The sequence below is a fragment of the Rhinoraja longicauda genome, chromosome 6, assembly GCF_053455715.1.
Source record: "Rhinoraja longicauda isolate Sanriku21f chromosome 6, sRhiLon1.1, whole genome shotgun sequence".
NCBI classification, from domain to species: domain Eukaryota; kingdom Metazoa; phylum Chordata; class Chondrichthyes; order Rajiformes; family Arhynchobatidae; genus Rhinoraja; species Rhinoraja longicauda.
The window spans coordinates 61,133,149-61,153,303 of NC_135958.1; the positions used below are offsets into that span (position 1 = coordinate 61,133,149).

Genomic DNA, 20,155 nt, shown 5'->3' on the forward strand with positions numbered 1-20,155 from the left:
GGGAGAGAGGGAGGGGGGAGAGAGGGAGGGGGAGAGAGGGAGGGGGAGAGAGGGAGGGGGAGAGAGGGAGGGGGAGAGAGGGAGGGGGAGAGAGGGAGGGGGAGAGAGGGAGGGGGAGAGAGGGAGGGGGGAGAGAGGGAGGGAGAGGGGGGAGAGGAGGGAGGGATGGGGAGAGGGAGGAGAGAGGAGGGAGGGATGGGGGAGAGAGGGAGGGATGGGGGAGAGAGGGAGGGATGGAGGGGGAGAGAGGGAAGGGGAGAGGAGGGAGAATAAGGGGGCTTGAAGGGGATGGAATGGGGGGAGATGGAAGGGGGAGGGGGGAAGGAGAGAGGGGGAAGAGGGGGGAGGAGAGGGTGCTGCACCAATGCAGGAGAGGTTTGGGCCCAACGGGTCCACTTGGTCTAATTTTAACATTAAAACTCAATTGAAGGGCACTGTGACTCAAGAATGGTTGCACTGTCCCTGGTAGAGCCAACTGCACAGATTTGCCACAAGAGGCTAGAAATGGTGGAATCGTGAGCAAAGCAAAATGTCCTGAAGGATCTCAATGGTTCAGGCAGCATCTGTGGAGGGAATGGACAGACGATGTTTCAGGTCAGGATCCTTCAGAAGGATGGAGTAGGGGGAAGAAAAAATAGAAAAGAGAGGTAGGGGTGGGACGAAGCCTGGCAAGTGATAGGTGGATACAGATGAGGGGGGGGCGAGGGTTAACTGGCAGATAGCTGGGTGGAGTAGGCTAGAAAATTGCAAGTGATTTAATTGTTCATGGCAAGATTCAGCAGGGTAGATACAGTGATGTTATTTCCTCTGGTTGGGTAAATCAAGACCAAGAAAGGCTAATTGCAGGACTCTCAGGAATAAATGCAGAAAAGTTTTTTTCCCCTCAAAGGAGAGTAAAGTTTGGAGTTTTCTGCACTAAAGGGTTTAGGACATTATCAAGAAAGATTTACCTTTTGCTAAAGAAAGCTTTGAAAGTAAATGAAGTTTACTACGGTGGTTATGGGAGATTTCAACATGCAGGTAGACTGGGAAAATCAGGTTGGAAATGGACCCCAGGAAAGAGAGTTTGTAGAGTGCCTTCAAGATGGATTCTTAGAACAGCTTGTACTGGAGCCTACCAGGGAGAAGGCAATTCTGGATTTAGTGTTGTGTAATGATCCTGATCTGATAAGGGGACTAGAGGTAAAAGAGCCATTAGGAGGCAATGATCACAACATGATAAGTTTTACTCTGCAAATGGAAAGGCAGAAGGGAAAATCGGAAGTGTCAGTATTACAGTATAGCAAAGGGGATTACAGAGGCATGAGCTGGCCAAAATTGACTGGAAGGAGGCCCTAGCAGGGAAGACGGTAGAACAGCAATGGCAGGTATTCTTGGGAATAATGCAGAGGTTGCAGGATCAATTTATTCCAAAGAGGTGGAAAGACTCTAAGGGGAGTAAGAGACACCTGTGGCTGACAAGGGAAGTCAGGGACAGCATAAAAATTAAGGAGAGGAAGTATAACATAGCAAAGAAGAGTGGGAAGACAGAGGATTGGGACTCTTTTAAAGAGCAACAAAAGTTAACTAAAAAGGCAATACGGGGAGAAAAGATGAGGTACGAGGGTAAACTAGCCAATAATATAAAGGAGGATAGCAAAAGTTTTTTTAGGTACGTGAAGAGGAAAAAAATAGTCAAGGCAAATGTGGGTCCCTTGAAGACAGAAGCAGGGGAATTTATTATGGGGAACAAAGAAATGGCAGACGAGTTAAACCGTTACTTTGGATCTGTCTTCACTGAGGAAGATACACACAATCTCCCAAATGTTCTAGGGGCCGGAGAACCTAGGATGATGGAGGAACTGAAGGAAATCCACATTAGGCAGGAAATGGCTTTGGGTAGACTGATGGGACTGAAGGCTGATAAATCCCCAGGGCCTGATGGTCTGCATCCCAGGGTACTTAAGGAGGTGGCTCTAGAAATAGTGGAAGCATTGGAGATCATTTTTCAATGTTCTATAGATTCAGGATCAGTTCCTGTGGATTGGAGGATAGCAAATGTTATCCCACTTTTTAAGAAAGGAGGGAGAGAGAAAACGGGTAATTATAGACCAGTTAGTCTGACATCAGTGGTGGGGAAGATACTGGAGTCAATTATAAAAGACGAAATTGCTGAGCATTTGGATATCAGTAACAGGATCATTCCGAGTCAGCATGGATTTACGAAGGGGAAATCATGCTTGACAAATCTACTGGAATTTTTTGAGGATGTAACTAGGAAAATTGACAGGGGAGAGTCAGTGGATGTGGTGTACCTCGACTTTCAGAAAGCCTTCGACAAGGTCCCACATAGGAGATTAGTGGGCAAAATTAGGGCACATGGTATTGGGGGTAGGGTACTGACATGGATAGAAAATTGGTTGACAGACAGAAAGCAAAGAGTGGGGATAAATGGGTCCCTTTCGGAATGGCAAGCAGTGACCAGTGGGGTACCGCAAGGTTCGGTGCTGGGACCCCAGCTATTTACGATATACATTAATGACTTAGACGAAGGGATTAAAAGTACCATTAGCAAATTTGCAGATGATACTAAGCTGGGGGGTAGTGTGAATTGTGAGGAAGATGCAATAAGGCTGCAGGGTGACTTGGACAGGTTGTGTGAGTGGGCGGATACATGGCAGATGCAGTTTAATGTAGATAAGTGTGAGGTTATTCACTTTGGAAGTAAGAATAGAAAGGCAGATTATTATCTGAATGGTGTCAAGTTAGGAGGAGGGGGAGTTCAACGAGATCTGGGTGTCCTAGTGCATCAGTCAATGAAAGGAAGCATGCAGATACAGCAGGCAGTGAAGAAAGCCAATGGAATGTTGGCCTTCATAACAAGAGGAGTTGAGTATAGGAGCAAAGAGGTCCTTCTACAGTTGTACCGGGCCCTGGTGAGACCGCACCTGGAGTACTGTGTGCTGTTTTGGTCTCCAAATTTGAGGAAGGATATTCTTGCTATGGAGGGCGTGCAGCATAGGTTCACTAGGTTAATTCCCGGAATGGCGGGACTGTCGTATGTTGAAAGGCTGGAGCGATTGGGCTTGTATACACTGGAATTTAGAAGGATGAGGGGGGATCTTATTGAAACATATAAGATAATTAGGGGATTGGACACATTAGAGGCAGGAAACATGTTCCCAATGTTGGGGGAGTCCAGAACAAGGGGCCACAGTTTAAGAATAAGGGGTAGGCCATTTAGAACGGAGATGAGGAAGAACTTTTTCAGTCAGAGAGTGGTGAAGGTGTGGAATTCTCTGCCTCAGAAGGCAGTGGAGGCCAGTTCGTTGGATGCTTTCAAGAGAGAGCTGGATAGAGCTCTTAAGGATAGCGGAGTGAGGGGGTATGGGGAGAAGGCAGGAACGGGGTACTGATTGAGAGTGATCAGCCATGATCGCATTGAATGGCGGTGCTGGCTTGAAGGGCTGAATGGCCTACTCCTGCACCTATTGTCTATTGTCTATTGAAACATTGATCAACAACAATCTAATTAAATAGCTGAACAGACCAAAGGGACTTGATAAGTAACTTACGTTTACAACATATCAAATTATTCCTTCCTTTGGTGAAAAAAAGCATTCCCAAGGAGTTGTATTGCCAAGTATGATTGTGAGTGTTGCTGTATCTGATGGAGCCATAACATTGCAGCTGTTGGCCTGGTGTCAAAGACACTGTGTGTGCCTTGGAATGTTCCCATGTTCAGCATTGCAAATGTATTAACGACTTCATGATACTTGCAGGGCTTATCAAAGCACCACTCAAGTTTGGTATCACACGTTAAACCTTTTCAAACGTATTCAGATTCATTACTGATGTACACAAGGTGATCTGCTTTTCTATACGCCTTTGTTAGAGGGATAGGTAGTGCGCAGTTTAGAATTTGATTTCAAGTTACAACCTCCTGTTCAGTGAGGGACGAGCACCTTGTTGCCGCTAAACTTTACTACTTCTGGGAAACAGCGTTTAAGTTATCTAGATGGCGGTTTGCCAACTCTTGCTCCGTCATTGTTGAATGTATCAGGTTTCATATCTGAAATTACAACAGGGATGATGAATTTCTAATGAAGGGTTTCCACCAATGTTGATATTATCTTATGGTACCGACGTCTCGATATTCAAGTTTTATAAACTGGATAGAAAGGGTGTTCCTTTTCTCAATTCAAGTTAAAATATTTATCTATTATGTCAAACTCCTACTTCACTGCATTTTAAATGTTTAAAGAAATCTTAAACAATGAAATATTTGCAGATTTCTTTTTCTCAACTCTAATCTGAATGTTCGCACTCTGTATTGTTGCAAAATGTCCCTGCCCATGCAGAGCTGGATAACCGAGACCAGAGTTACTTCCAAACCCGCCCCCAGACCTTGCAGAAGAACTGATGCCCAAACCAGCTCCCAACACTCGACCAATTTGATCATCTAGAAACCATTTGTCTTACAGACAGTAATGATGAGCAAAAATTTCTTCCAACTGAACATTGGAAGGATTAAATTGAGTCTTCAATTAATAACACAAACTGTTCCCCCCAGCAACTGCAAGGATGAGCAGGTTTGTAAGCATAGTGTTGCATTTCAGCCCCTTCTGATGACCTATCTCTGCCATCACCCAGGCTGTCCATTTACACAACACTCTTATTTTGCCAAAACCCTTATCAATGCCTGGATACCTCCAGACTTGGCTATTCCAATTTACAGTTGGTTTTGTTCTTTATAGACTGAAGCTCACTCAAAACTCTGCTGCTTGTATTTGAACTAACATCAAGTCCCTTGTATCCATTGCGTGTGTTTGTGGAGACACAAGACCAAGTGTTGGAGTAGCTTAGCGGGTCAGGCAGCATCTGTGGAGGGAAATTAACAGATGACATTTTTGGTCAGGACCTTTCTTCAGATAATTTGTTGACCTACATCTCCCAGTTTAGTAATATTACTATTTCAAAATTCTCATCCTTGTATTCAATTTCTTCCACACCCTTGATCCCACCCATTGCTTGAATGAATGTTGTCATCTCCATCTCCCTCTCAATCTAGATAACTACACTCCAAACACCAGTTTTAATCCTGTAATTCAGTCTATAAATCACAGTCTGTCTACCTATTGATTCCTTTGGCAGGGGTAGTGAATCCTCCAGCCCTCTTTAAAATCTCCTTGTGACAAGGTTTTATAGTCAGCAACCCCCTTTCACAGTGACTCGTAGCAAATTTTGTCTTACTGCATAAACATGTTTTGGAATGTATTTAACAATACATTAACTTTGCAAGAGCTTAGCAACATAACAACCTTATTGCTTTTGCTCTCTCCACACAGAATCTTTGAGTCTTGATTTACTTGCAACTCTTTGTAACACTCACCATTGATCTGATTTATATCAACACAGCATATTTGAACATAATAAAAATGTGCAGCTGTCCAACATTGCAAACAATAGTTACACTCAATATGGAAAATTTGGCAGCAGTCTTGCATAAAATTTGAGCCAACAGATTCAAGTTGTTCAAGTTTGTGCAGAATTTATTTGGGAAAATAAACTTTAATTGAAATGTGTACATTAAATTCAATGTGTTTCTGTTAATTAAAGTCAGTTGTTCCATCACTCACAGACAAACTTTCACTGTATCAACTAATAATTCAGACTATAGCATTATTGGTTTAAGTAATAAACAAGAGGAAAAGCACCTTCAGATAGACACAAAAAGCTGGAGTAACTCAGCGGGACAGGCAGCATCTCTGGAGAGAAGGAACGGGTGACGTTTCGGGTCGAGACCCTTCTTCAGACACTCCACCTTCATATAATCCAAATTGTGATAATGGTTTACTCAGAAATAAGCAAGTCAAAGAGTCATAGAGCACAGAAACCGCCCAACTCGTCCCTGCCAGCCAAGATGCCCATCTAGGCCAGTCCCATTTGCCCACATGTGACACTCATCTCTATAAACCTTACCTGTCCAGTCATTGTGAACTCAGCTATGAAGAGTATATTTGTCTTCAAGAGGTCCTTGTGCAGTTCTAAGCATAAGCTTTGCACAAAAGCCACATTGCTGGAGTCATGTGCAAATGCAGTGTGCTGCAAGGGGAAATTACTGCACAAAATGTGGAGATTTAATAAAGTATATGCAGAGCTGATTGCTCAGCTAAAACTTCTAATAGTTTAATCAAGCATTTATTCTATTACAATATTTGTGTGCGTTCCATTGGGAGACACACTGCCGACCAGTTCAGATTTTGTACTGGATAAAGAGAGTTTATCTAATTAAAAGAGGAAACTATTGTGTAAACAGCTTTAATCTTAACCTTTTACATTGTTAGCTGAAAGTGATGAGATTTTTTTCACCATTTGCATCAGCAGAGAATTAGGATCTTTTGTAAGGCAGCGAGGGTCACTTTCAAGGTCAGCTAAGTGTCCCATTTAAAAAAAAGACAATGCTTTAAGCAAAACAAAAATATACTTTAATTTTTTCTCAAAATAAATTACAAAACACAGTAAATATATTGCATAAAATAAATATTAAAACCACAAAATTAATGTAAATTTAGTTTTATATATAAAAACAGCTTCATTACCGTCATGAAGGATTGGAATGATGAGTGACTATTGACTTGGGGTCTGAAATAAGTTTACACCCTGAATATGCCTCAGTACATGGGGCTGAACACAAATAATGTCACAAAGGGGTATCAGTGAGTCACCCAATGTTTCAGGCCCAGGTTGTAGATAGAAAACTTAGTTTGATGCTGTAAAAAAATGGCCTTATTTATTTTTACTAAGGTTCCTTTAATTATATATGAAATTAGGTGATGAATTGAAAAAGTCATTAAGGCCAATTTCTTTTCTAACGCTGTGCACAATAGTTTTGATTTCAATAAATTTGAATCAATAATTAGATTAAACTTTGGTTTAGAAAACATTTGTTCCCACTGTGGTCTGACGTATAAAAAACATGAGTAATAAAATAGTGAACATAAGATTCAGCTGAATCATTTACTAACAAATGTCCATTGTTTTAGTCAACCCATCAAATAAATCAGCATTTACTTCCAGCAAATCTTACTCTGTTCAGACATCTTTTGGCTTAAAGGTTATTCAGTTGCAAAGCAGTCCTTTCAGCATTAATATCTTTTCAAGGAGAGTTGATTGTATTTCACATAAAGCTTCTGTCCCATGGTGATAAAACATATATATGCGAGACTATAAATGTTCCAAAAATAAATGAAAAATGGGCATAAAGTCGGTCACAGGCTTCCTATAAAAGATAGAGGAAATGTCTCCACCTATAAAGCTAATTGTAACTCCTGTCGCTTCTCCTTGCTTGCCGTGACGTTTGACTATGGATGTAAACTAGAGATGCATCAAGATTAGAGGTTAGTACAAATGCTTAATTATCTGTTACGTGCTTCACTTTCAGGTATATGGATTCCTGCACATTGAAACAATGTCATTAGTACCCTCAAAATCTCTCGACGAGCATTGAAAGTGAAGAGATTTCCTACTAAAATTCACAAACGCATCTAACAGCAAAATCTGCAGCAGAATAAAAACTTCAACAAAGGGATTTAAAACAAAGTGAAGAATAGCAAATACATTTTCCCATCACATACCGGCACTGCCGGCTTACATCAATGTGGTGATTGCATCCTTTATTTCATTTCATTTGCAAATTGTTTTATACCAATTGGTCGCGGGCCTTTCATCGCCCGGTTCGGCCGCGAGACGTTTCAGCGCCCGGTGCAGGGACTGTGCGGGTCGGTCGGGGACGAGCTGTCTGTCCGTGGGCGTGGGGAAGAGAGTGGAAGTTTTGTTGCCTCCATCACAGTGAGGGGGTGTTTGGAGTCACTGTGATGGACGTTTGTGTTGGGGTTATGTGTCTTGTGTTCTTTTTTTTCTTTTTTTCTATGACTGCTATGTAGTTTCGTTCGGTACTTCGGTACCGAACGACAAATAAAGCTCTGTTATACCTGTTATACCTGTTATTACTGAACTAGCAGTAACTTTACCCATGTTAGTAAAGTTAACATACTAACTTCAGAAAATAAAATACTCAGCAAGTCAGACAGGATCTTCAGAGAGAAACATCTATTTCAGGTCATTCATATACATTTTAAGATGCCAATAAGAGGTTGGGGGGGGGGGGGGGGGGGACATTGATAGAATAGACGATGTTCCCTTTTGGTGTCTGAAAAGGGATCACTTGTAATGAGCTGGAAGCCAACCTTGTATACCCAGGGCAGATGCACCTGGTCATGACAGTCTCGGTACAGGTCCAGTGTTTACAGCAAGGATTTCATGATGCAACACAGAGTCACTGCCTGAGATAAATTAAAAATATCAGACCGCTCATAGCAAGGCGTCTTAGAGAACAGCGACAGAAGAATTAGAGCAGTTTTTTGCAAAATAGTGAGTGATATCTCACCTTGTACTCAACACTATTCATAGCAGATATATATGAAACACATCTGCCAGTTTTATATTAGTACTTCTCAGAGGGTAATAAATGAGCAACCACGAGCGGAAATAAACTACTAACTGCAACAACACAAGTACTCAAACTGCAAAGGTCAACAAAACCAAACTGCACAGTAAAACCAGTTGGGCCGGGGGCATGAAAAGGATCCTTGATTAAAAGTACAATTTTCTATCCTGTGTTGAATACAAGGATATTTGAAAAGTGAGGATAACATTACGTCCAACCTATATTTATGCTAAAATGGATAATTATAGAAATTAATAATCATACATTAGATGTAATTGACTGCCATGGGCAAAGATGTTTTAAACAGCTTACAACACACCTGCAGAAAAAAACTACTGCATATTGGAATCATTTAAATTAAAATAAATGCTGTAACTTGTATTTTCCTCAAGTGAATCTTATTTCAGTTTGGGAAGGAATTGTTAACTTTTAAATTAGTAATTTCTATGCTTTAAAATATTAAAAACTGAACTCAAAACATTGAGTTTTCACAGGGCAAAAAAAAGTAGGACTCAGTCCATTTAATTAAATTCCTACTTAAGTATATGGGTTGGATTGTGGAAATGCTAGCAGTTCAATGGAAGCACCAGCAATTCTCTATCGTGTTTAAGGTTTCCATGCAAATACAGAGATTATGAACTTAGTTGCAGCTTTTCACTAATTTCCAGACTGTGTTGTGACATTGGACTCAAAAAGGAGCCAACAGCAGTTTGTGAATTTAGAACAAATTCTCCATCTTTTTTTATCGGGGATTTTTTTCCGGTGATTTTGTTGATAAGAGTTGATATAATTCATTTGAATGGAGAGAACAGGCTGAGAGGGAGTGGCAGGGGGAGAACAAGTTTTGAACAATGTAAAGGTATTTGATCCAACCAAGTTCAAATGTCTGGCAGCGACTCTGGAAAGCAGGATCCACGGAGCCCTCTGAGCCTACCGGAGAAGCCCGTGGAGGAGCATGGTGTTTCTACCATCAGCGCTGGGGCTCGGCGGCCCGCCAATGCCGCCTGCCTTGTTCGTTTCCTGGAAAAGCTGGGGCCGGCTGCCGGTGATCACCGCGGCGGTCGGCAAGATTCACCGCCTTTACGCCTGGGACCGGCGGTCGGGCCAAAGATTTCTAGTGGATACAGGGGCCGAAGTCAGCGTTGTGCCCCCGTCCGAGATGGACACATCTGCTGGCAAGCGGGGGCCCTCGTTGACCGCCGCTAATGGCAGCCCCATACCGTCGTATAGCGTCCGCACCATTCCCCTGATCTTTGGCGCTTGCCACTTTTCCTGGACATTTGACGTGGTGGACGTATCCCAGCCACTGTTGGGCGCGGATTTCCTCCGGGCGCAATCTCTGTTGGTGGACGCGAGGGGTCAACACCTTGTCCATGCTTCTACGCTTGAAGCAATCCCCTTATGCCCTCCTGCGTCCGCTGTGCGAGTCCGCAACCCGGTGGCTGCGGTGGATAACATCTACGCCCAGATTTTGGCCGACTTCCCAGCAATCCTGACCCCTCAATTCAACTCAACCAACCCGAAGCATGGGGTTCATCACCATATTCTCACTTCGGGGCCACCGCTTCATGCCCGCAGACTGGCCCCCGACAAACTCCAGATTGCCAAAGCAGAGTTTCGAAAGATGGAAGCCGTGGGAATTGTTCAACGCTCAACAGCGGTTGGAGGCCTTGTGGCAACTACCGCCGCCTGAATGACGCCACAATTGTATCCCATCCCGCACATTCAGGACCTCTGCCCATCTGGCTGGCGCTGATCGACTTGGTCAGGGGTTACCATCAGATCCCCGTGCGACCGGAGGATGTACAGAAGACCACCATCATCACCCCTTTCGGATTGTTCGAATTCCTGTGTACGCCCTTTGGCCTTAAGAACGCCACGCAGGCATTCCAACGCCTGATGGACACCGTGGGGCGGGGGGCTCGATTTCATCTTCATTTACATGGGTGACATCCTGGTGGCGAGTCGTTCACGGCAGGAGCATTGCACCCACCTCCGTCTATTGAGTCAGCGACTCAACGAATTTGGGCTTGTGAGCAACCCAGATAAGTGCCGGTTTGGCCTCCGAGCTGTCGATTTCCTGGGCCACCGTGCGACGCAGCACGGTGCGGTGCCCTTACCAGCATGGTGCGGTGCGGAGGCCTTTCGCCGGTTTCCACGGCCGTCCACAGTGCGGGGCCTGCAGGAGTTTGTGGGCACGGTTCAATTTTACCACCGATTTGTGGCGTCGGCGGCAAGGATACTGCGGCCCCTATTCCAGCTGTTGTCGGGTAAGCGGCGGGCGGGACGTGCAGTGGACCGACGTCACCGTGGCGGCTTTTGAAGGGGCGAAAGAAGCATTGGCTCAGGCGACGATGTTAGTGCATCCACGTGTTGACCCCCCTACAGCACTAACCGTGGATGCCTCGGACTCTGCGGTCGGTGGCGTGTTGGAGCAGTCTTTTGATGGTCATTGGTGGCCTCTTGCCTTTTTCAGCCGCCAGCTTAGCCCGGCAGAGTGTAAGTACAGCACATTCGGCCGGGAGCTGCTCGCCTTACACCTGGCGGTTAGGCATTTTCGGTATTTCCTGGAGGGCTGAGACTTCATCGCCTTTACCGACCATAAGCCCCTCACTTTCGCTATGGTTGCGGATCCCTGATCCGCTCGACAGCAGCGCCAACTCACGGCAATCTCGGAGTTTACCACGGACATCCGCCACATCGCCGGGAAAAGTAACCTGGTCGCGGTCGCCTTGTCCCGCCCGGCGGTGGTAGCCGCTCTCGACATGGCCCCGGGAATTGATTATTCTGCTTTGGCGGCAGCGCAGCTGGCAGACGAGGAGATGAAGGCGTACCGAACTGCCATCACGGGTCTGGTGCTCGAGGACGTTCCTTTGGGTCTCGCCGGTGACACCGCCACAGGGTAGCCGTGGCCTGTTGTTCAGGCGGCCTGGCGCCGTCGGGTTTTCGACACCATTCACGGTTTGGCCCACCCATCTATTCGGGTGACGGTGGCGTTGGTTGCTGCCAAATCCGTGTGGCATGGGTCGAGGAAGCAGGTCGGTCATTGGGCCCGGACGTGCAATGCATGTCAAACATCGAAGGTTCAGCGGCACATCCGGGTGCCGGTTCAAGACTTCGCAGTGCCTCGCCGGCGTTTCGATCATATTCACGTGGATATCGTGAGGCCGCTGCCTTCGTCCCGTGGCATCTCACATCTACTTACGGTGGTGGACCGCTTCACGCGGTGGCCAGAGGCCATCCCGCTCATTGACACCTCGGCCTTGTCCTGTGCATGTGCCCTGGTGGCCTATTGGATTGCCCGTTTCGGGGTACCGCTCGACATCTCGTCCAACTGGGGTGCCCAGTTCACGTCAGAACTGTGGTCCGCAAGGGCTCGCCTGTTGGGGACTCGGCTCCACCACTCGACGGCTTACCATCCTCAGTCCAATGGGTTGGTGGAACGTTTCCACCGCCGTCTTAAGGATGCTTTGAAGGCTTGCCTCACCGGTCCCGGCTGGATGGACGAGTTGCCGTGGGTCCTGTTGGGGATCCGCACCGCCCCTAAGGAAGACTTGCAATCTTCATCGGCTGAATTGGTTTACGGCTTTCCGTTTACCGTGCCCGGGGAATTTATTCCAACCATGGGCGGCCCCCAGGAGTCACCGTCCTCCATGTTGGACCGTCTGCGGGAGAGGATCGGCGCCCTGTCCCCTGTCCCAAGGTCTCAGCTTGGGGTCACTCCATCATATGTGCCTCCGGCTCTCGCCGACAGCTCGTATGTTTTCCTTCGGCGCGATGCACACTGGTCGCCCTTGCCGCCCCCGTATGAAGGTCCTTTTCAGGTGCTGCGACATGGGCCCACGACTTTTGTATTGGACATGGGGGGTCTGCACATGACGGTATCGGTGGCTCGCTTGAAACTGGCCCATTTGTACCTGAGCGAGCCAGTACGGGAGGCCCAGCCTCGTAGTCGGGGGCATCCGCCATCTCGGGTCCAACTTAATTTGTCCTTACAGGGCAGGCCCCTTTTGCGCGGGGACATGCGTACAAGGTCCGGCCGCCTCGTTCAGCTGCCCGTCCGTTTTTGGTCTCTGGTTCTGGTGGGGGGTCATGTAGCGGCTCCTGGTGGTGAGCCATACGAGGTACATAACCTTCGGCTCGTCAGAGGTCACGAGGTGCCCCGAGGGGTGGGGGGTATGGGTGTTTTTTGCGCGGGCGGCAGATACAAGAGTGAGTGGAGAGAGAGTAAGTGGTGCAGTGAAATAAAGTGGTGTCGGATAAACTGGGTCTGCTGCCTCGTTCTTGGACGGGACAGCACCGTGTCCACTACAAGTAGTCCAATTTGACTGTTTAGCCCAAATGCCTCTAAAAGCTTTCCTATTCATGTACCTTTCTAAATGCCCTTGAAACGTTGTCATTGTAATCACCTCTCCACTTCCTCTCGCAGCTCGTTCCATATACCCACCTATACCAACACCTAACAGACCAGATATTAACAGAAACAAAGGGCAAAATCAAAGAATACTTTGGCTTTGTCATCGGTGCCAGAGGTAAATGGATCAAAGAGAATGATGACAATGAAGTATCTGAAAATAATTTGTTATAAAACATTTGGAAAATATATTTCCAGCTTTATCATGTGGGGGGGGGGGGGGTCTCACTATCGACATTCTCTTTCTGGACCAATAAGGTAAAACGGCCCAAATATCTCCTCTTAATGTCCACGGAAGGTTACTCTGGACATAAGCATAGGCAGCAACGTAGAAGGGAGTACCGGGTAAACAACAACCCTCTCGAAGTGCAAGCAGCAGCCTCCTGGGATCAGATGCTGCACAAAGTTTTGACACCGTACACCATTGGCACAAAAAACACCTTGTGTCATTTGGGATTGCAACTCAGACCACCAAAAGAAGGTCTAACATGGATATGAAAAAATATATCCTGTTTTCACGAGTAGGTCGATAGCCCAAGCAGCTTTAAGAACAATAACGCATTTTCATCTCGAGAACAGATATTGCCGGAGATAGAGACTCTGAAGGAAAATATGGATGGCATCCTTACAGGAGGCAGGGTGGGAGGAGGTATAGTTGAAGTAGCTTTGGGAATCGGTCGGTTCATAGAGGTGTTTGGTGGCAGGTCTGTCTCCTGAGATGGAGAGCGAGAGATTTAGAAAAAGTATCAGAAATGATCCAGGTGAATTTGAGTGTGGAAATTGGTGACAAAGGTGATGAAATCGACAAGTTTGGTACAAGTACAGGAAGCATTACTTATGTAATTACCGATGCTGTGGGGGGTGGTGCTTGAATAGTTTTGGAATATGGATTGCTCCGGAGTCAACAAGACAGGCCCTTGTGAGTGCCCATAATTACCCCCTGTGCCCTCCACTCACACACTCACTTGTCCATCTAGTTTTTGTCTTCCTTTTTTCATCTTTGCTACCCCCTCCCCTCACCTGATTCCATCTGGCCATCATCCCGCCCTATCTGATTCTATCCATTACCTACCAGTCTCCGTCCCACCCTATCTGGTTCCCTCTACCCATCATCCCTTCCCAAGAGTTTCCATGAATCACCTACCATCCTTTGTCCCATCCCCTTGTGTGCTGGTGTAGTCTGCCAACCTTTCTTCTTCTGTCTTAGCCTTGATGCAGGGGATTGACCCAAAACATTGACTTACATCTTTTGCCTTCACAAACGTTGCTTGACCTGCTGAATTTTTTTTGCTCTCACTTGGGTCCATTCTTATTTAACTCTCCAGATGTACTCAGAACATCTCCCTTTTGGGTTTTCTTTCCAACTCCTTGCTATTAATTGAGGAAACCTTCAAGCATCTAGCCATGGCCCTGTTCTCTTCCATATAATTACACCAAGCAAAACAGACTATATGCATTGACTCATGTAGATTAAGGTCCAGACATTGAGAAACTTTACAACTCAATGTTATCAGATGTTGATGTAACATTTTACATAATTTTCTTTGGAAATGTTCTCATCAAAATGTGCACCCACTTTCTCACTTGCCCAAATGACCGTACGTTGTAGTACACCAGTAACGTTTTCGACCTCACCACTCCTCTCAACAGGACAAATTAAATTTACCATAGGGGATGCCCTGGTTCTACATAATTATGGAGTAACAACAGCCGATGCAAGAGACTTCAAAGGTGAGGTACCAATCCATTCTCTTGTACATTCACGGTCACATCTGCACGTGGAACTAGTTTTACACCAGTTTTCAAAATTCCACTTCGTGCAAATAATGTCCGTAGGAGATTTTTATGGATGAAGGCACAGAATTTGTAAAGTTCAACATTATATCAGTTTCTGTTCAGTCCAAGATGCTTGGATAGAATATTCATCATCCACCAGAGATTCAGTGAACATTAATAGTGTTAAGAATTTCAAATTCTGACTTCAAGATGTCAAAATATAAAATAAAGGTTTAGTGAAAGAAGCAAACTGCAGCATTATCCAACGTAAACATAAAAGAACCCCAAAACAGACATTGCACATCATTTTTAGCAAGCCAATTACTTAAATCTTCCATGAAGCAAACTAATCTCTGATAATCTATACATGAATCACCACAAACATATTTACAATTACATTAATCAAATAAAGGCTATAATTTTTCAGGCTTGTATCTTTTCTCAGACTTGATTGTCTACCAGCAAAATTTGTTTTACACCTTAAATCATCTCATTTAGAACCTTTCTTCTGTTGACACACAGCATTGAAAACATCATCTGCCATCTCTCTCCATGTGGATTGAGTTAGTCTGTACCAAAAATGTAAATATTTCTCCAAAGGATTTGCAACTATGCATCAATTTACAATCCAAAATTTGAAAAAAAACCATCTGGCTCTCTGTACAAGTTGCCCACATTTCTGTTTCTCCTGCTGTAACATTTCATTTCTTTGTACACTGGGTGCCGAGGGGAGAACCTTGCACATAGGAGAGGATGGCATTGTGTAGGTAGCTGGCTCGTTGTGCTTCATCTTCCTTCATCCGAATTATCTCGTTGTCTTTCAGACGGATTTTTTCGAATAGGCAGGAAATTTCACCATCTTTATCCAGCAAGGTTTCTCGATGGTTACTTGACTGTACTGTAATGAAACAGGAGAATTTTGTGTTTAATTAAATTGGGGTTGGGCCCCTAGTAAGGCCAAACTTTGGGGCTAGTTTAAAATAACGGCTGCTATTTATTAAAATATTCAGCCCTGTATTAGACATCCTTGTTTTAGTATTGATAGTGGGTTAAAATATTTTGTTTCTATTCTGAGATTTACTTGTTCATATTAAAAAGATAAAAGATCAACTTAGCAAAGTTGAAATAATTGATCAATTTAGAACAGGAGCAGTCCCATCAGCCCACAATGTTTGTGCCAAACATGATGCATAGTTAAACTGATCTCATCTGTCTGCACATGATCCATATCTCTCCATTCCCTGCACTTCCATGTGCCTATCTAAAAGCCTCTTAAATGCCACTCTTGTATCTGCCTCCACCACCACCTTTAGTAAATGCCTTCCAGACACTCACCATTCTCAGGGAAAAAACTTGCTCCACACATCTCTCATAGACTTCCCCCCCTCTCACCTTATATCTATGCCCTCTAGTGTTGGACATTTCCACGCTGGGGGAAAAAGGTTCTGACTGTCTACCCTATCTATGCCTCTCATAATTTTATATACTTCTATTAAGTCTCCTCTCAACCTCTGACATTCCAGAGAAAACAATCCAAGACTATCCTACCTCTCCCTTTAGCTGAAACCCTCTGATCCAGGTACAGGGTTGCCATTATTGCATATTGCCAGAGTCTATTTTATCTTCATTGTCTTCAGACAGTTGACATTAATTATTTAATCACCTTAAAATAAACTCAATCCATCCAAGTAGCTGAAAACAATTTGCTTTGATCAAAAAAGTGATTTTAGGGTAAATTAAGATATGCTTTTAGAAAGGCACATGGATATGCAGGAAATGGATTGTGCATGAATGAGATTAGTTTATCTTGGCATCATGTTCACAGTCATCGTGAGCCAAAAGGTCTCTTCCTGTCCTGTATTTCTCTATGTTAAGAGACATTCTGAACTGTTTACCAGAGACAATTTACAAGAACAGGAAGTAGTTTGACACGTTGCTCAGTTAATACCTACTCACATACCTTTCAATTGCCTCTCTAAGGCAGAAATCTTCTCTTTGAGTCCTTCCCTTGCTGCTCTCTCTGCCTGTAGATGGCCAATTTGTTCTTGGAGCTCCACTCGTACATTATTTACCTCTGCAACCTTCACTTGATCCTTGCCGGATAGCTCCTGAGTATTGGGGTGTGAGTGTTAAAACTTTAACATTCAAGTTCTATTTCATAAAGTTAAAGAATGGAGCTTTTACATACTGGACACATAACATGCTTTCTCTGCAGAGAGTTAATTATTCATAGGGTAGACTGAAATAATATTAAAATAGACAGGAAATGGACTGATGGGTGGAAGAGATCGAGATGTACTGAATGCCTACAGTTATCTCCATTCATCTCAATCTCAGACAAAAACATGTGTAGATAGAACTTAAAAGCAATTCAGCAGCACCACTTCAAAATATTAATTTTGCACAGAAGGTGGTGGGTATATGGAATAAATTGTCAGATAAAGTAGTTGAGGTAGGTCCAATGACAACATTTAAAAGGCATTTGGACAGGTAGATGAATAGGAAAGGTTTGGAGGGATATGGGCCAAATGGGACTAACTTAGAAGGGACATGTTGGTTGGCATGGACAAGTTGGGCAAAGGGGCTGTCTCTGTGCTATATGACTTTGTAACTCCTCCTGAATTTCCTGCCACCAACCTACAGTAGGGGTAATTTCTTTGGAATATAGGAGATCAAACAGGTCGTTGGGAGAACATATAAATGCTACACAGGTCAGGATTAAACCTGATTAATGGAGCTGTGCAGCAGCAGCTACTACCACTTTCTGCACCTTCTAGGGGGTTATGATACCTTGTTATGTATTTTAAGTCTTTACACCAAAGACAACAATTGGCCTAGAATTGTCATTTTGTATACTGGTCTTTATTCAATCTTTAATTGTTTCCTGTTTCAGTTATCTACTCAAAATATTTTACCCCGTTCTTTTCATTATTTATGTGGTACTGTATTTTTTCAGGACCCTTCAGCTAAAAACACAGCATGGCTTTCAGTAGCTAAAAATAGCACTCCAATTAGCCACTAACTGGTTCATACTCATAGATTTTGAGCACAAAAAAAATCAGCTTTTTAAAAACTATAATACCTTTGTGCCCTTTCACATTTCAGTTTCATTTTGCTGCTTCCCTTATCACTTATGAAATAATAACTAACTTCATCTTTTCTAGTATACTTTAATTTAAATTGAATCAAATTACCCCCAATTGTTTCTTTCTAGATTGGTAAATTAAATTTTCTCCAAAGTTTTGTGTAATTTATCCTTGTCACAGAAATTCATATGGTAATTACAGATTGGGCAGTTGTCGTCAATGGAATAAAACAATCCTTCAATAGCTAAAAAAGCTTAAATTGATTTCTTGAAAATGTAAATTTGTTAAGGGACAAATGCATTGCACAAGTTCACACGTTTTAGGAGTAGAATTAGGCCATTTGGCCCATTGAGTCTACTCCGCCATTCAATCAAGGCTGATCTCTGCCTCCTAATCCCATTTTCCTGCCATCTCTCCATAACCCTTCTCAGCTGTTCTAATCAAGAATTTGTCTATCTCTGCCTTAAAAATATCCACTGACTTGACCTCCACAACCCTCTGTGGCAATGAGTTCCACAGATTAACTCCCTCTGACTAAAGAAGTTCTTCCTCACCTCCTTTCTAAAAGAGCGCCCTTTAATTCAGAGGCTATGAACTCTGGTCCTAGACTCTCCCACCAGGAGAAACAACCTTTCCACATCCACTCATTATTGCAAGCTTAATAAAAATATTTTATAATTAAAAAAAAAAAATCATAATGTATGAAGTGGCTTTGCAATTAAGTCATAAAATTAACATCAAAATATTAGGTGGATATTAGGAAGTGATTAAATGAGAAATTGAAATTTCTTCAGCTTTAAATAATCCCTTTGAGTAAACGTGTTTTAGTTATCATTACGTGAAAAAGAAACGATAACCTTAAATTACTTTTCAGTGGCACCTGGCGGAAGGAATCAGTATGTGCCATTGAATCAGGATTCTAAGTACCTGATTTAGTTCTTCGATTCGGCGCTTTAAACTTTCAATTTCAAATGTATACTTATTGTTCTTTCCTTGTAGCTCAGTGATGGTTTGCTTCTGGGCAGTACAACGATTTTGGAATTCATCACGCGACTGATTAAGGTGATGTAGCTTCTCTTCCAAGTGAACTAATTTCTGTTGCTGAATAAATGAAACAAAATTGATGAGCAATAAAAAAAATTCCAATCCACATACTTATAGCATTATACATCTTTCTTTTAGATATTAATTAATTATAGCCAGTGTTGCCCTTGAACTTTGTTGTTGCCTCACAGAAATTAATTGTTCTTCTTACCAACAGATAATATTAATTATTTTCCTATAACTTAATAAAGGCATTAACGGCAGAAATGGATTTTTATAAAATAATGCCTTTGCTTCCTTCCTTTGGGTTCATTGCACTAAATTATACTACTGTAGGATGACGTATTGGAGTTTAAATCCAGATGCAGAGCAGATACAGTGCACTTTCATGGCTTATCTTACATGTACTGTGCCAGTTAAATAACAAGCTTAATCCAACAATGTGGAACTGAGGGTATGCTGAATTAACTGACTAATTATTATATATTTCTTTGTCTGTTATTACATTGCGCTTTAGCAACCAAAAATGTAATTGTTCTGTTAGCAGTACATATGACAATTAGATTCTCGATTCTTAACTAGTTATTTATCCAAACCCACATACATACCCCGAGACCTAGAGATTTGGTTTGAACAAACGTAATGCATTTACAGTGCCCTCCATAATGTTTGGACCAAAGACCCATCATTTATTTATTTGCCTCTGTATTCCATAATTTGAGATTTGTAATAGAAAAAAAAATCAAATGTGGTCAAAGTGCAAAATGTCAGATTTTAATAAAGGGTATTTTTATACATTTTGGTTTCACCAAGTAGAAATGACAGCAGGGTTTATATATAGTCCCCCCCATTTCAGGGCACCATAATGTTTGGGACACAGCAATGTCTTGTAAATGAAAGTAGTTATGTTTAATATTTTGTTGCATATCCTTTGCATGCAATGACTGCTTGAAGTCTGTGATTCATGGAGATCACCAGTTGCTGGGTGTCTTCTCTGGTAATGCTCTGCCAGGCCTGTATTGCAGCCATCTTTAGCTTATGCTTGTTTTGTGGGACACATAATATGTATGTAAAAGCTCCATTCTTTAACTTTATGAAATAGAACTTCTCGCCATATCCCTAGATTCCACTAGCCCCCAGAGCTCTATCTAACTCTCTCTTAAATTCATCCAGTGATTTGGCCTCCACTGCCCTCTGTGGCAAAGAATTCCACAAATTCACAACTCTCTGGGTGAAAAAGTTCCTTCTCACCTCAGTTTTAAATGGCCTCCCCAAAATCCCCTCTCATCCTTCTAAACTCCAGTGAATACATGCCTAGTCTTTTCAATCTTTCCTCATATGACAGTC

General features: G+C 43.3%; 1 protein-coding gene across 3 annotated transcripts in view; it reads right to left on the bottom strand.

The window, feature by feature from the left end:
* Nucleotides 1-8,988: 8,988 nt before the first annotated feature.
* lrrc45 (leucine rich repeat containing 45) overlaps nt 8,989-20,155 on the bottom strand; it is a 40,629-nt gene continuing 29,462 nt past the window's right edge. For all 3 annotated transcript variants that reach the window (XM_078401113.1, XM_078401115.1, XM_078401114.1), the window contains exons 16-18: nt 18,692-18,865; nt 16,639-16,786; nt 8,989-15,576 (exon numbers count right to left, since the gene is read on the bottom strand). In XM_078401113.1, coding sequence (XP_078257239.1) covers nt 15,380-15,576; nt 16,639-16,786; nt 18,692-18,865 — 519 coding nt within the window. In that variant the 3' untranslated portion in view covers nt 8,989-15,379. The remainder of the gene's footprint in view (nt 15,577-16,638; nt 16,787-18,691; nt 18,866-20,155) is intronic.